Source organism: Impatiens glandulifera, chromosome 3 (genome assembly GCF_907164915.1).
Source record: "Impatiens glandulifera chromosome 3, dImpGla2.1, whole genome shotgun sequence".
Classification (NCBI taxonomy): domain Eukaryota; kingdom Viridiplantae; phylum Streptophyta; class Magnoliopsida; order Ericales; family Balsaminaceae; genus Impatiens; species Impatiens glandulifera.
Genome location: NC_061864.1, coordinates 44,624,876 through 44,641,031, shown reverse-complemented (window position 1 = coordinate 44,641,031; position 16,156 = coordinate 44,624,876). Strand labels below are relative to the sequence as shown.

Here is a 16,156-nt window from a genome sequence, read left to right as displayed (position 1 = left end):
AATTTGATATTTTTATACTGTTATAAAAAATAAAATAAATATTTTTTTATTTTGATAGTAACCATATATAATGCTAATAACACAAAGCACTACCTATTTTGTTTTGTGAAAGTAATGAGTTGAGTCATTGGTTTGACAATGTAGTCTATCCATAATACTGGGAAATTTGAGGAAATGATCCTGACCTTAAATGCGGAAAGTGCATCGCTTAAAAAAAAAAAACGACCCCTTTTATTATTTTTGGACGATTTTTTTTCGTCTCGCGATTGCGTGACGCAACTGGGGCATTTTTTTCAAAAAAAAATTCATAATTAAATTTTTTTTTAAAATAAAAAAATAAAAAATTGCTTCAAATAACTGATGCATTTTCGTAAAAATAAAATAAAATAAAATAAAATAAAATAAAAGTGTCACAAACACATTCAAAATAATACGCTGGCACTTTCTACGTTTAAGGCGTTTTAAGAGTCATTTCCTCAAATTCACCTTAAAACTTGGAACTATTAACTAAAAAAAGATTACATTAAAATTAATATATATAAGATACTTAATTTTTATTTATCTTTATACTTATTAGCCCTAAGAAGGAAAGTGACCGCCAGCCCGGCCCGTTTACTGAACAAAGGAACTGGGTGAAGAATTGTAAAATTGGTTGCTTATTCTCTATATTGTACTTTGTTTCTCGAGACAACAAGGGAGAAAGAGACGCCATGCCCTCACCTGAACACCAATGCCAATCTCTGGCTCTCGAAGAGAAGAAATCAACTAAAGATAAAGATGAGGACAACCCAGCTTACTTTGACGTCTATGGTCCAGAAGTACTCTCTCTCTCTCTCTCTCTCTCTCTCTCTCTGCAGAAGCATATTGATAGCATAATACACGAATAACAGGCAGTGTTATATTCTTTTAGAATTTCTTTTGGAAATCTGCTATGCATGTTTGTTCCTGGAGCCTGTATTTTTCATTACTTTATTTGGGTTTTCTTCTTGAGAAGAACAGAGAAAGACCCATTGCTCTTTTAGAGCTTTCAATATATGAGAAACAAGTTTATAAAGCTAGGTTTAGTTTACTTTTTGTTTTGGCGGCATGCTCATGTCCGCAGCTAAACAGTTGTTCTTTGAAGTTATGTCTGTATAATGACATGCTTTAATGCCTGCTGCACTTTAGAGCTTGTTCAAATATAGCTATATTTAGAGATGCTTGTTTATATTTCTTAAAACAAATGACCTAGTATATCTTATCTTCTATGATGAAGTTACTAATGAAAATACTTGCATAAAAGATTCTGATGCTTGTAAGTTTGGTAATGATTGTGAAACCCTAAAGTCCTTTCATGAGTGTTTTCCAAATGTTCTTGCTTTTGGTAGCTGTCTTTGGTATTCAATTTTAACTACATTATGCAGGGAAAAGCTGAGGTGGATTTTAACACACCTGCAGCAAACTCAACCTTGAATTTGCAGGTAATTTTGAAAATAAAAATGGAGAATCTTAGACCATATGAAAAGTATGTTTGGAAAATATTCAGACGATGTTAGAATTACAAATGCTTTATTATTTCTTGATTGAGTAGGATGTTCAAGGACTTGTCACTTGGGTGCTAGCTGAAGGATTCATGCCGTCGTGGGTTTTTATCAGGGTAAATACACAATTTTTATGCTCCTTATTCCATTTGTATGCAACTGTTGATATGGTTTATATCTGTCAATATTTTGATAAAATTTCTCTATGCATATGTGTTTTGGATTTGGTACTTTGATTTTAGATAGGCTTTGATTTTTGCCTTTTAGACAAGACACAGATGTCACTTGATTTCAAATCAAATGGGCCTAAAATTCCATCATTATGTCCAATTTAACTGTGTTTTTCTCGATATGACCAATACGATAATGCCACATATATTAAGTAAATCGATTGTTCTTTTTGACGCATTTAGCATCATCATTTTTGATATTGAGGATTTCACTGGTTGTATAAATCCCATTGGGTCATAACCAATGCCATAAAGGATGTGTTATGAAATAAAATGCGAAAACTCTTGTCCGTAAAAACCAATTCAAAACCAGTTTGCTATTTAAGCAGTAATATACGTTTTTTTCTATTGGAGGATTGTAGTTGTTAGATATACGAAGACATGATTCCAAGTTGATACTGAAATGGTGCGGTGGTCATAATTTTCGATATCGATGATTTCACTGGTTGTATAAATCCCATTGTGTGCCATAAACCGATGCCATAAAGAATATGTTTTCTGTGATTTCTTCATTTTCCTTGATTGCATCTTTGTTCATTTTTTTAAAGAATGTAGTTATTAGACATCCCATTGTCAATATTTCCTTTTCCTACCTCTAAAGGCCTCCAAATAGTGTTTTACATTATGAGGCAAATATATTTTCCTGATTCATTTCTTTTATCTTGTAGAACAAGCCTTTGATACCAAAAGTGGTTCTTCTTTATGTTCCTGGTCTTGACGCTGCTCTGTACTTATCCCAATCGAAAATACTTAAAGGTTTCAAAAAATGCTGTGGTATACCAAGGCCAGTATTAGCACTTAGGTTGAGGTTACTGCTCACTTCCCAATTCCAATAGAAGATCTTCTTTCATTTCTCTTTGTCTAGCATGACAATAATCTATTTACATGTTTGGTAGCAGCTGTGTATCAGATGGAATGCAGACTATAGATGCGCTCCTTACAAGTAGGGTGAAAAGGAAAAGAGTTGAGACTGATTCAGTTTCAATAGAAAATATCCAGGCGAATTCTCAAGGTTAATCTCTTCATAAATAAGCACACATTAGTTGTGAATCTCTCTACTTTGTAAATTTTTGTCTTTTCTTTTTCATTAATGTTCTAGGGTGGATTCTTACCATGCTCTGTGAAATTGAATAAACTTGATTAGTGGTGAATAAGCACTATAATTAGCTTGTGCTTAGTTCTTTGGACATTCCTTTGTTAATGGTGAGCAGACTTGTTCATGATGTTTCATGGTGTAAAGAAGTCAACTGTTTTGCTGTGAATAAGCTAATTATGTTGAAACACAAACCATGAAGAATAATCAGTTTAGCAAATTAATTTTTAGGATAAAGCTTTTGGGTTTCTTAAATGGACTGAACCTTGTTCTGCACTATTGATAAATGCCAGAAACTAATGAAAATTATTTTATTGAGAAAAGTTGACTCACATGATATAGACCATCTATTTATTTATTGATATCACGGCTATAACATGAAGTAATAATATTGTAGTTAGTCTGCCTTCCCCTCTCCTCCTTGGTTCAGCCGCAGCAAGCTGCCATTTATGCTTATTGAAACTCACTCATATTTGTTCCTCTGAAGGCTGTCATTTATGCTCATTAAAATTCACTCATATTTTTCCTTTTTTGCTTACTCAATGTATAATATATACATCACATTCTTTATGTAAAACATCAGTTCATGCAGTTAAATAATATTATCATACTTTCACTTTCAAAATCCCAAGATTTTACATGGTATCAGAACGTCCATGAGCTCTTGACAGTTTCATTAAGCGTTTTCCAGAAGAATCTGCCACCTCTTTCATCCTCTCGGCAGCAACCCTTCCGACCCATGTCTTCCCAAGGCTCTTCCGATGCCAATCTTACTCCCTCAGTGTCACTGTCCGTTGTCGCTGCTCCTGCGACTTCTGCTGCCAGATGGCAGCCTGCCTCTTCCGCTGTCCTGCCAGAAGCACTTTGTCAACTCCTCACCAATAATCCTAGGGCTGGTACAACGCGCCTCTGGAAACAGCAGTAACAGCCCCGCTGCTTCAATTGTCAAATCATCAAAAGACTTTTTCGTCTCAATCCAAAACCAATTCCAATCCTCTATCCAAGCCTTCAAAACCAATAACAGACGTGAATTCTTTTTCTCTATCTCGTACTTCCTAAAATCAAAGAGCATCAATCATTTAAGCTCTTGGTTTTATACTTCTCAACAAAATGGAGTCGTCGAAAGAAAATACCGTAGTCACATCCTTGAGGTAACCCGATCTCTCTTATTCGACTCCAATGCTCGCAAAATATATTGAGGCAATGTCATATCCACCGCTGCGTGCCTCATTAATTGTATGCTATCCCACATTCCCCAATTCCAAAGCGTAGTAGACAAAACCCTCTAAAAAAATTTTCCAATTCCAAAATTGTATCTAAACACATCCCTGACAAAAATTTGGATGCAGCTCCTTTGTTCACATTCATAACCACAACCGGAACAAACATGACCCTCGAGCCACAAAACGAATCTTCCTTGGGTATTCACCAAACTAGAAAAGCTACAAATGCTATTATCCCCACTCCAAAAAATCCTTCTCCATGGATGTTAGTTGTTTGACTACTAGCATGCTAAAGGGGGAATCTTAACAATCTTCAACATTGTGGTCCTCCCTACGAAACAACTCTTCTACCTTCATACCTGAACCCACCTCATTTACATTCAAATCTTCATCATCCTCAACCTTCATACCCGAAATCACATCACCTCCATTCGAACCTTCATCATCTGAATCAAATGACAAAAATAGTTAACGACTCGTGGGGAGATTCTTGTACTTGTCTCCATCTCGTCTCGACATTGGCTTCGCAGTTAGCGTTGTTAGTCAATTCATGAATTTCCCTCAAAAGATCAATGTTTAGGACCATGAGGTATCTAAAAGGTTCTCTGGGACATGTCTCTTATTCACAAGTAAAGATGACAAGTCCATCTTTGTGTTCACCGTCATTGATTTGTCCAGGGACATTACCGACAAAAAATCTACCTCCGGAGATTGTTTGTTTGTATGGGGAAACTTCGTTGCATGGATAAGAATGAGCCTTGCTCTAGCACATGTTTAGGCTAAACTTTTTACATTCCTCCCCATTTTTTGTACAGGTATAATATTCATTGATATAAATCCCCCCCACCCCATAATAGAACTGTTCCAAGTGCGCCAGTCAAAGTGATATTAATCTACATATTTGGTCCCCATGCATTAGAAAGTAGTACGTGGCTAAACAAATCCTACAAAAAAGTGCCTTGTTTTGAGTTAATGTTGCATCTTATTATCTGCAATATGAATCTTGATTGTTCCTTTGACATTTTAAATCAGGAAGTCTTAATTCTATCACAGAAAATTCAGCATCCGAAGATGTCCTGAAGGATATTCCATTCCCAATCGAATACTATACACTCACAGCTCAGCAATTGGAAGAAAATGGTTATATCCAAAATCAATCAGGTGATAGAAATTTCTCATTTGGCTCTCTTTTTTGATGCATTCATTCTTGATTAATAAGCTATTGCTTCCTTTTTTTTAAATAGAATACTTGTTTTTTTCCTTGCTAAATCATTTCTTCCTCTCCCCCACTTTATTTGCAAGATTCCTAAGCTAATCTTCATTATTGTAGGGTTTGTTTCAACACGTGCGTCTCCTTCAGGGACCCCTCCTTTTAAAATGTTAGCACTTGATTGTGAGATGGTAAGCCCGCATTTCATTATTTGATTAAGTTACCTTAACTTTCTTTTGTAGTAAAAATATTTTCCAACTTTGTTGAGTGTTAGACAATATATGCTGTATACCGAATAGAAGCCTAAACAACACAATGGTGTTTCCTAAAAAATTTCAAAGTAGTTCCTCCATTTAAGTAAACAAATGATAATTGGTGTATGATGTTATGAGCTTGTCATCGGAATGTGTCTGGGATTTTTAAATGGAGACAAAGAGAAACTTTATACATATGATTCTTCTAATAGGTTGCACCTATTTATACAATATCAGAGCTGTTTTTTCTCAATTAAAACAAATCAGATTCCCTTAAATCTCTCAAGTCTCACCTAACTTATTCTAATGTATCTATAAATAAATTAGAGACTAAAATAAAAACAAATATGAGCTTTTTTTCTATAAAAACCCAATACATCACAACAACAGAACAAAGCATTTGGAGATTTACTTATTTTTGAAAAGATTGAAAGTGTAAAGATTTAAGTCTCCTAAATATTAACTAAACAATATTTAGATATGCTCACAAAAGTATTTCTGAGGTCCAAGTTTGAAGAACTAATCTGTATGGGCATGTAAAACTGCACAACCTTGCTTGAGGGAGAGTCTTGACATTTAACTACTTCAATTAAATATTAATCTGATTTATATATAGAAATATCATATATCAGTTTAATCATTAAATTTTCAAAATAAGAGCATTTTCTCATTTTTTTTATTTCTTCAGTCTCAAATCTGAATCAACATCTTTCTTTGTGGTTTAGTGTATCACGAGCGAAGGATTTGAGCTAACAAGAATCACCCTGGTTGACATTAAAGGGCAGGTATAATTGGCAGTCTATTTGGGAGGTTTTTTGTTAGTATGTTTTACTGTCACATATTTTGCTAGCAGCTCAAAATTTTTAGGATACTATTTACCGCTATTATCTTCCTAACTTTGTTTCTTATCCAAGAGCTTCCAGTCATGACTTCTGGGTATCTATAGCTTGATTACGAAAATCATAAAAAAAATTAGGCCTTGTTCGATCTTGGGTTATATGGAAAAATTGTTGTTTGATGTAGAAATGGATTATTTTGATAAAATGACCAAAATAAAATAAGGTATTTTAATATTTAGTTGATGTTTTGATTGATGGGATTGAAAAGGTGATGTTTGATGGAATGGTAGATTACTTTGGAAATAATCCCAAATAATCCACATCAAACAAACTCTTAAACTTTTGTCCCCTTCGTATGGCCTAAACACTATTTACTCATACCCACACCCAAATGTTCAGTTCTATCTACTAAGTCATTTACTACTGCAAAAGTTCATGCATATCACAACTTCAGAAACTCTTATGGTTGATTAATTGACCTGAATTCTCATCTTCTCCACTGGAATCAAGAGTTATCCCTTACATGTGAACTTAAAGATAGAATTATTATGTGAGACTTAATATTTTCTCTTGAAATTTGTTAATTGTATTTCTTTTTTCACAGGTAATGATAGATAAACTTGTAAAGCCTTCAAATGCCATTCTTGATTACAATACAAGGTACATAAAAAATAAATGACTCATTTTGTTATAGCTTTTTCCTGCAATTATTAAAGTTGGGCCGCAGAATACTGTGTCTTCATAATCCTTGCTGGATAATATCATACCTTTGGGACCCTTCTGCAAGACAATTCGAATCATACTTGTTTCCCTTTATTTTATTGCTAATGTTTACTACTTTTACCAAGGTTTATGCTGATTATTAATTATATTTTTCTAGTTTTGTTACATATTTGTTATGATCTTTTATTTAAGATCATTTAAATTATATGTTGTATCTATTCGGCTGTTCAATGCGAAACATCTTGTAGCTTTTGTAAAATAAAATCTGGGACAATTATGAGCTTGAATAAAAGTTAAAGTTAGCTCAAAAGAATATCTAGAGACACCAACAATGAAACGCCAGAAAAACATTAAATCATTTAAACATTAAAAGACCACTGAGATATCCACGTCGAGCTACCATGTTTTATAACCATTAACATGCATTGTTCGCTACCAGCTTATTGAAGTAAAATATTGTAACAAGCCCATCCCCACTTTCCTAGTTGCTCTTAGGCATTTATTTTCTTCCTTATCTGGGTTCCATTTTCCCCAAATTGCAACCTCCAACATTATTTGATTATGCAGGTATAGTGGAATCACATCTGAGATGCTATCTGGAGTCACCACTACTCTGAAACATGTTCAGGTAATTACATCATTCAATATTATCATACGCATGCAACGATCCATTTTCATATAACCAATTTAGTTGTCTCGATGGATGAGTTGTTGAATGAAATTACGTCATATGAGGGTCTTTAATGATATTCCATATATTAGTTCCATATTTTTCAAATCAACTTACATTTTAAGTACTTCAAATAATTTTTTCGTTTTGTTTCTTCAAACATTTATTTTTCACACTCTTAACTCATTTGGAACTTAATTTAATATTCTACATTTATCACATAAATTTTAAGTTGTATCATTTTCTAGTCCTTAGTATGATTTTATTTGTTCATTTTGAAAACAAACTTTCCAGGATGAATTTATAGAGCTGGTATTCAAAGAGACCATTCTAGTTGGGCATTCCCTGGAGAATGATCTGTTGGCTCTAAAGATCTCTCATGATTTGGTCATAGATACAGCAGTATTGTATAAGCACCATCGTGGTAAGTCTTACAAGACTGCACTTCGCGTGCTAACTAGAAGACATCTTTCAAGGGAGATACAAGATTCGTGTAATGGGCACGACAGTATTGAAGATGCAAAGGCCGCCATGGAATTGGCACTGCTGAAAATTAGACACGGTAAGTATGTGTTATCATTTTGAAGCATCTTGCTTGGCTCAAGATGTTATAGAATTGGATAAAAGGGTACATATGCATGTCAATTTTTAAAAGGTTCAAATATATTTCTGAATTCCTAGAAGGGAAAATTTACATGCAAACTCATTTAAGTTGTGCAATAAACCCCATCCATTTAATTTTTGAATTATTTTTAAATAATAAAGAGATTTAACACCGGTTAATTTTTTGAGTCCCCGGAGATTGACAGCCATCTCTCTTGCATATGTTAATCGCCATTATATCGTTCTTCTCCACATTGGTATCAGAACAGTTAGAGAATGTTTCATGTAGTTTTTTTAAACAAATGATTTTCTTTTTGATGAAAAAGTTGTTTTTTTGGGTTAAATGACTTAAATATCCTATTATGCTGCCTTTAAGTTGAGAGAAACCAAATTATAACATACATCATTCATATCTGTACATAATGCATACTACTATTCATAAATATTAACCAACTAACGTACTCTACTAATTACAATATTACCCTTATTCTATTTACTAATATATCCCTACTGTATGAAACATATTCACCTTTATTTTTCTTTTTTAACTGTTTCTGTACTTATTTCCATTTTGTTAATTTTAGGACCATCATTCATATCTGTACATAATGCATACTACTATTCATAAATATTAACCAACTAACTTACTATTCTAATTACAATATTACCCTTATAATTATTATATTTACTAATATATCTACTGTATGTAACATATTCACCTTTATTTTTCTTTTTTTAATGTTTCTGTACTTATTTCCATTTTTTTAATTCTAGGACCTGATTTTGGTTCTCCGCCATCATCTATCCGGAAAAAGCTTCTTACAGTACTGAACGAGTCCGGAAAGGCTGCAACTCTGATCGATGATCTATACATTGTGAAGAGGTACGGTTCCGAATCTTCAAATGCTATTCCAGTAACTTCTGATGATGATGCACTCTCAAAGGCCAGAAAAGAGGTATATTTTTTTGTGTATGTGTTTTTATTCAGTCACACTGAGATTTCCTCCATTCTATATTTGATTCATTTTCATTTATTTTCTATCTATTACGAGAGTAAGTTGCAATATGTTATTTTTCACTTCACATGTGATAAATAAGAGTATATAAAGAACGTAGTAGCAGCTATAAGCTTACTACTATAAATCCCTTTATTCTTCAGAGTCTATTGTTGATATGTTGATTTGAGGATAATGGCTTGATTTAGAAACACCATTCTTTTGATTTCTCATTTGGGTGGATTAAGCTTAGTTTAATACAAAAGTGTTTCAAAATCAAGCTATTTTTTTAGTTTTATAGTCCACACTAGTAGGAACCCTATCCCTTTTGCCCTTAAGCATAGTATCTTCCAACTGGCTACTATTAATAGATATTTTCTTTGTTAATATATTTGCTATAATTCTATTTCTAGCTGCTCTTGACAACATTTGACAAATCATAAAATTTTCTCTCATTTATTTAGGTGAAGAATGAAAAGGTACAATTTGTGTGGACGCAGTTTTCTGAGTTAAATTCCTACTTAAAAAGACAAGCAGAAGATACTGAGAGGTTCAATGCAAGAGTTGCAGAGATGATATCGTTACTTACATGTGAGAAGAAGTTGGCTGATCGAAAAGGCGTAAAATATAGTATACATGATGACCTGAAGGAGATATTAACCCATTTGGATGGTAGAATCAAAATGCTGCACTCCAGTTTGCCTAACAATACCATGCTCATCATTTGCACAGGACATGGAGACACTGCAGTTGTTCAGAGGTATATAGTTACATTTACCATTATTATTTCTTCCTGCAATTATTTTCGTCACTAACTATAGGAGTTAGTAAATGGTTTAATTCAATTCTTTTCTCTTAATCCATTTCAATCCAATCCATAAGTTTAAACGTTTTGGAATTTAACCCATAATTTTAGTTACTTTAGGTACAAAACAACTTAATATAATTTATTTTATGCATATATATATAGTTTTCGGTCCAACCTGAAATTTACTTTAATCAACCCAAGTCGGTTTTGGTTCAGCTTGAATTAATATGATTATTTGTCCTGAGTCTGCTCACCACTACAGATTTTCCAATGAGAACTTTAGCAATTTAGACCGCAAATAGCAATCTATAGATCCCTCAAGTACATCATCAGATTTGTGTGTCCCAATCAACCAATGGGATAAAATTTAGGCCTTATCTACCATTCATAATATTCATTTGTCATCGATAGAGGTGCCTTGTGTTAAGTCTAGAGAAAAAAGGATATTTTGTTTTTAAGAAAGTAAGTGCAAGTGTGAGAAAAGTTTGGATCAGAAGATTAGAGGTATTCCTCTGATATGATACTTAACCTTGGTGTATTAGCATAAAATTGAGAATGAAAATAGGGGGAAATACATATTTCTGATTGATTCTGTTTAGTCATCATAGTGAAGCATCATTACTAAAAGTCTTTTTGTTTCTTTGTTCGAAGATTGAGAAAAATGCTTATGGACGAAACTGAGACATCTTCTTCCTCAATGGGCCGTGAAAAGATTGTGAAAGTGTTGGAAGAATTGCAGGCGCAAGCAGAAGTAGGATTGTGCTTTGTGAATATAAAACATTGAAATATGGGTTGTGATATTTAAAATGGTCTATTTATTATATCTCCTATCTTTGATGTAGCTTGGAAGGGGACTTTTTGTCAAATGATGAAGTTTTATAAGTTGTCAAATGATGAAGTTTTATAAGCATGATAGTTCACATTAAAAAAAATTCTCCTTTTTCTTGTGGAGTTCTTTCTTCCTTTTAAAATTCAGATAAACAAAACTTTATAAAATGACTCAAATTCATTTTTATTGTGTGGAGATTAAGAACTTTACATAACTAATTGAAAGTAATTTGATGATTTTTTTTAAAAGTAGAGTAACAAAATTAAGGTACATGTTAAGGTTGCTCAAGTGACAAGTATAGTTTAATTGAACGATTTAAGTTTGCTCAAGTGACAAGTATAGCTCTTTTGAAATTGGGTGATATATAATAATTAAAATATGTTATAAAGTGAGAAGGTAAAACAAAATTTGATAAAGTTAAAATAATAAAAATGAACAAGCATTCCTAATAAAACATCCAATGATAGCCAGGGATTTTTATTATTCATGTGTTGACAAGGCATATATATTTTTCCATTGTGTTTGTGGAAAAGGAATCTTACCTCATATGGAATTAGTGAACAATTCCATTGAGCACCCATCCCTTTCCCCAATCACATCATCACCAATTATATTTTGTTGTTGTATGAACGACGGTTCTTAATAAAGTATATAACCGACTCATAACCTATATTAAATAAAATTTAGTTAACAATTATTTAACTCGGTTATGAATTGGATAACCAAATTAAATTTTAGTTTATAACACATTTATTATGATTTTGACTCTTTTAATATTTAACACGTTTATATCTCGGTTAACACATTTTGATTCGTTTAGCAATTATTTGATTCATTTTACCATGTTTTTACTTATTTGACACGTGTTTAACACGTTTAACTAATATTTGATTTGTTTGACCTGTTTTGACTCGCTTAATACATTTTTTATTTATCAAGTATATAACTCGTTTTAATCTATTTTGCACATTTTTGACACGTTTAACACGTTTTTGACATGTTTAACACGTTTTGGCCCGTTTAATACATTTGTGACACATTTAACATTTTTGATCCGTTTAATATGTCTTTGACATTATTATATGTTTTTTTATCCGTTTAACTCCAATAAAGAGTCTAAATGGTAAGATTTGAAAAAAATATTCGAATTTTAAATTGACTCCAATAAAGAGTCTCAATTTGATAATTAGACATTGGAAATCAATGAATTTGTTGCTAGATAGAAGTGGTGGTTCCAACCTTCTAATAAAGGTGGACCGCTTGAACGAGACCTATTCTTGGCAGTAAGGGAAGTAAGAAATGTTCTCGTAGTCCTCTATAAAGGAAAGATTCTAGAATAGTGCAGGCCTTTAATGGTAAGATTGCTCTATTCAGATCTCGGAACCAGATCTACTTGAGAATCGACATTCTCTAAATTATATTATGGTCCTTAATTCTCGATATATCTTATGTAAAGTCAGTCCAGATTCATCTTATTCACGCTTTGAACCTTGCTTTCTTGCGAGTATCATTGAAAATTTACGTCTAATATGTTACTCTAATGCTGATAGACAATGTTGAACATCTGTCCCCAATACCTTAGGTATCTCCAAAAAGTTCAAAAGATGGAATAAAAATGATGGATGAGAAATTAGAAGAAAGGGTAATTTTATTAATAGTTAAATATTAAATATTTTGAGTTTTATAAAAAAAACACAATAAGATGATTAAACTTTTTAACATGGCCATTGAATTCTTGTTTTGCAGTGTGGTGAATATATTCTCTACCATGAGAAAAAATCATTTTAGGGAAAGGTTTGGAAAAGCGTGCCAACTCAGTTTATATATATATATATATATATATATATATATATATATATATTTATAGTAAATGATCTTTATTTGTTTCTCAAACAACCTTTCACAGTAATGACAACCAATCACACTATGATATCAAACCAAATTACAAATACAAAATTCAAATTTCCATTTGATATAAAATTCTGGAATATGTTAGGATATAAAGATAATAACTTCTACATATATAGCTTCAATAAGCACTTTGAAATGTGTTACATAAGAGAAATAGAGAGGCAGGATTGAATATATGCATCCTCTTCTTGTTTAACAAAAGAAATCCAAGTTCCTACATATTACTTTTACTTATTACTACTACTACTACATTTTTTTGGGGGTTAAAATAGTTTAAGTACGAAGACTTATGCTCTACCACTGAGATAAACAAGTCGTCAACTTACTATTACAACTAACTAGGCTTTAATCTAAAGCTAGATAAGATAAAATCAATGCATAATTCTCTTTTACCTCCAAGCCGATGCAACAACCAAGATTCTATCCTTCCAACCGAAGTGTAGAGCCCCTGTTTCTTCCTTCAAGGTAAACCTTTCCGAATACTGCTTTATGAGTTTCCTAATGGAGTCGTTCACATTAGAACTCATTGGACACGACACAAATCCCGCCATTGTCATTCGAGCCCTCCATTTCCCAGCTACTTCGTAACGTTCGATTCTCTCTTCTCCTTCACAAGCAACGACGTTTACAATATCACGAGCCAAACACTGATTCTCCACGTTTAACCTATCGGGACTGTCCCTGGGAAGAGTCGCCTCGAGCGAGTCGAAAACCGCGGAGTAGTAATCATAGGCCTCAGAAAACCTCTGTAAGAAGGGAGACGTGTTCGTATTCATGTCTTGTTCAACAACTGTCATGAGCTTAGGGTTCATGCTTTTCACCATCCGGAGAAGCCTGTCCCGATGATTGACAGTTGAAACGCTTTCGTCTGGCATGTGGTGAAGTTGGAAGGCAAAATTTACGATAAGGGTTTCCCCTGGAATGCAGTTCAGCATTGCGGGGGAAACGAGTTGAATTTTGGATGGGACGGCATGGAACTCAAACGGTAGTTTCAAATCGTCGGATAACATCTTAAGCCTTTGACCGATGAGTTTTAGACCTCCGATTGACCGTTGAACAGATTCAGGGTCGTCGACTCCGGTTAGCCTCAAATGGATTTTTTTACCTGGTAGCTTAGCGAGAGTTTGTATAAGGGTTATATATTGACTTCCTTGATTAATGTCGAAATCTATTATATGAACTTTCCTTTCGCCTTTACATGCTTCGATAATAGCCCCGTTTGCCGCCATGAACCCGAATCGAAAACACGGGCAAACCTCAAAAAGGACTTGCATTGCCGATAATTGATCATTCGTAAGAGGCTCTTTGCATTTCAATGCTTTATAAAGACCTTTCCCCGAGGCAGCTAAACGAGCAGCGAGAGCTTCCACCATGTAAGCAGCGATCCTCTGAGACGGGTCTCCTTGGATTGAGAATCTCTGCCTTAGATCGTCTATCATGATCGAAGCTTCACGGATGTTTCCTTCAGAAATCAAGGTGGCACAATCAAAAAGCAATTCCTTGCTACTACTGTTGTTATTGTTGCTGCTGTTGCTGATGCTAGTGAGATTGGATGAATTTGATGGTGAAGATTCCTTTGGGGATTCGTTTAGCATTCCATCAATCTCCATTCCTTGGCCAAACGAATCGTCATCAAAAAGTACACTTTCAAATTCTTGAAACTTCAATTTCATGGTGTCTTCATCATAATATCGAATAGGGTCATTGGGGCTCGGGCTTTGCAAATACTGAGCCTCAAGGTTTGACAAACATAAAGGTTCTTCACCAAGGAACAAGTATGATTCGTCAGCGTACATCCGCATGTTCTCTTCAGAGGTATTGGCCTGAGTCTTCTTCTTTAGCTTGTAAAGGTCAAGATTTTGGTATCTTCTAGCGTATTGATCTTGTGAACCGATTAGAGACATGATAAAAACATCAGTTTTTTTTCCAAAATCAATCAGAAGATTTTCGTTGCGCACCTGGATTGACAGTGAAAACAAAAATCTATCAATAATTCAAACACAAGTAGCTTTTCGACAAACACCTTAAATGCAAACAAAGGTAACTTTGGCCTCAAACAAAAAAAGTACAAGGAAACTAAAAGTTAATCAATATCAATGGATGTTGTTGAGTTTAGCAAAACCATCTTTACATTGATTGCTGCTACAAACACTGGAACTCTCACTTTTTAAAAAATCGAATATGAGAAATCGGGATTGTTCAAACATTTCCAGGAGCAGATTCCAATACAGGCTGAACTAAGAAAACCTACTGGATGAAAATGAATAGACGTAGAAGCAGATTCTGTATCATACAGCCTAATAATGTAAACGAAAACGGAAAGACATTGAGATGTGAAGAATATAAAAATTGCAGGAATGACGAACCAAAATTTATCACTACAAAACCCTAAATAGATTGAAAGACTGGAGTTCTAATCAACAAGAAAGGGAAGGGATCCGCCAGTAAAATCTATCACACAGCTTGGTCAACTAAAATTAGGGTTTCAAAGAAATTATAACGATTAAGTCAGACAAGATCGTGAAATACCAAAGAAAGAGAAGATTTACCAGGATTGTCAAAGATGAAGTAAGATCAGTGATCGTTGAGAATCTGCAAATAAAAAGAAACCTCAGATGAGGGGTTTGCCAACAACCGCATAAAAGTGAATTATTGAAGAAGACGAAAAAGGAAGAGGAAAAAGACACGGTTTTGACCGGTGAAGTGGTGAAGCTAACGCGCAAGAATGAATAAACAGTAAAACAAAGGCAACAATACCTTAAAGCAAAGATTTTGATTAAAATATGGGGAAGTTGGTTTGGTCTAAAACCATTCAAACCAAACCAAATACATGTCCCCACCACAGAGTAAACTTTAAACGGAGAGAGCAAAGGAAGACGATAATTAATTAATAATACTAGGAAATAAATGTCCAGAATTCAAATCAGAGAATTGGGTACCAGCTATTCAGGAAAGGATTGAATAATTCAAAAGACTTGAGATGAAGAAGAATCTGCAACTTGAATCAATGATAGAGAAATGGAGGACAAGTTCATTTCTAAGCATTAATTGTTTTCCCTCTTTGAGTCTTTCTCCCATCGGACCCATCCTTATCTTCTTCTCCTCGCAGATTGGTAAATGTTTAAAAGTTGTAATCCAACTTTTTGTTGACAAATTGCAGAAACTAACCACTAAGGTTTTGGTCAGCTGTCGACTCTCTTCTTAAGAGAATAAATCAATCTTCACTCTTGAAATATCTACCCATCTAT

General features: G+C 33.7%; 2 protein-coding genes across 8 annotated transcripts; one reads left to right on the top strand and one right to left on the bottom strand.

Annotated features, from left to right (window-relative positions):
- Nucleotides 1–662: 662 nt before the first annotated feature.
- On the top strand, nucleotides 663–11,031 carry LOC124931658 (small RNA degrading nuclease 5). 7 transcript variants are annotated; one of them, XM_047472178.1, is made up of 14 exons: nucleotides 663–818; nucleotides 1,404–1,460; nucleotides 1,571–1,636; nucleotides 2,419–2,558; nucleotides 2,650–2,762; nucleotides 5,120–5,227; nucleotides 5,397–5,467; nucleotides 6,256–6,315; nucleotides 6,974–7,029; nucleotides 7,660–7,720; nucleotides 8,057–8,324; nucleotides 9,140–9,321; nucleotides 9,825–10,120; nucleotides 10,820–11,031. In XM_047472178.1, the coding sequence occupies exons 1-14, from the start codon at nucleotides 711–713 to the stop codon at nucleotides 10,950–10,952; spliced, it is 1,719 nt and encodes a 572-aa protein (XP_047328134.1). In that variant the 5' UTR covers nucleotides 663–710; the 3' UTR covers nucleotides 10,953–11,031. The 7 variants fall into 7 exon arrangements, with proteins under 7 accessions (XP_047328134.1, XP_047328130.1, XP_047328132.1 ...); XM_047472174.1 differs by having other exon boundaries at nucleotides 5,099–5,227; XM_047472176.1 differs by having other exon boundaries at nucleotides 2,647–2,762.
- Nucleotides 11,032–12,995: 1,964 nt separating this feature from the next.
- On the bottom strand, nucleotides 12,996–15,789 carry LOC124929592 (scarecrow-like protein 1). Its single transcript, XM_047469997.1, has 3 exons — nucleotides 15,666–15,789; nucleotides 15,458–15,500; nucleotides 12,996–14,866 (listed from the first exon to the last, which is right to left on the bottom strand). Exon 3 carries the CDS (start codon nucleotides 14,810–14,812, stop codon nucleotides 13,298–13,300), a length of 1,515 nt encoding a protein of 504 aa, XP_047325953.1. The 5' UTR covers nucleotides 14,813–14,866; nucleotides 15,458–15,500; nucleotides 15,666–15,789; the 3' UTR covers nucleotides 12,996–13,297.
- Nucleotides 15,790–16,156: the final 367 nt, after the last annotated feature.

Coding starts and splice junctions, on each gene's coding strand:
- LOC124931658 (XM_047472173.1), top strand. CDS start 711: ATGCCCTCACCTGAACACCAATGCCAATCTCTGGCTCTCGAAGAGAAG. Junction 819..1,403: donor TTGACGTCTATGGTCCAGAA/GTACTCTCTCTC, acceptor TACATTATGCAG/GGAAAAGCTGAGGTGGATTT. Junction 8,325..9,139: donor ACTGCTGAAAATTAGACACG/GTAAGTATGTGT, acceptor TTTTAATTCTAG/GACCTGATTTTGGTTCTCCG.
- LOC124929592 (XM_047469997.1), bottom strand. CDS start 14,812: ATGTCTCTAATCGGTTCACAAGATCAATACGCTAGAAGATACCAAAAT.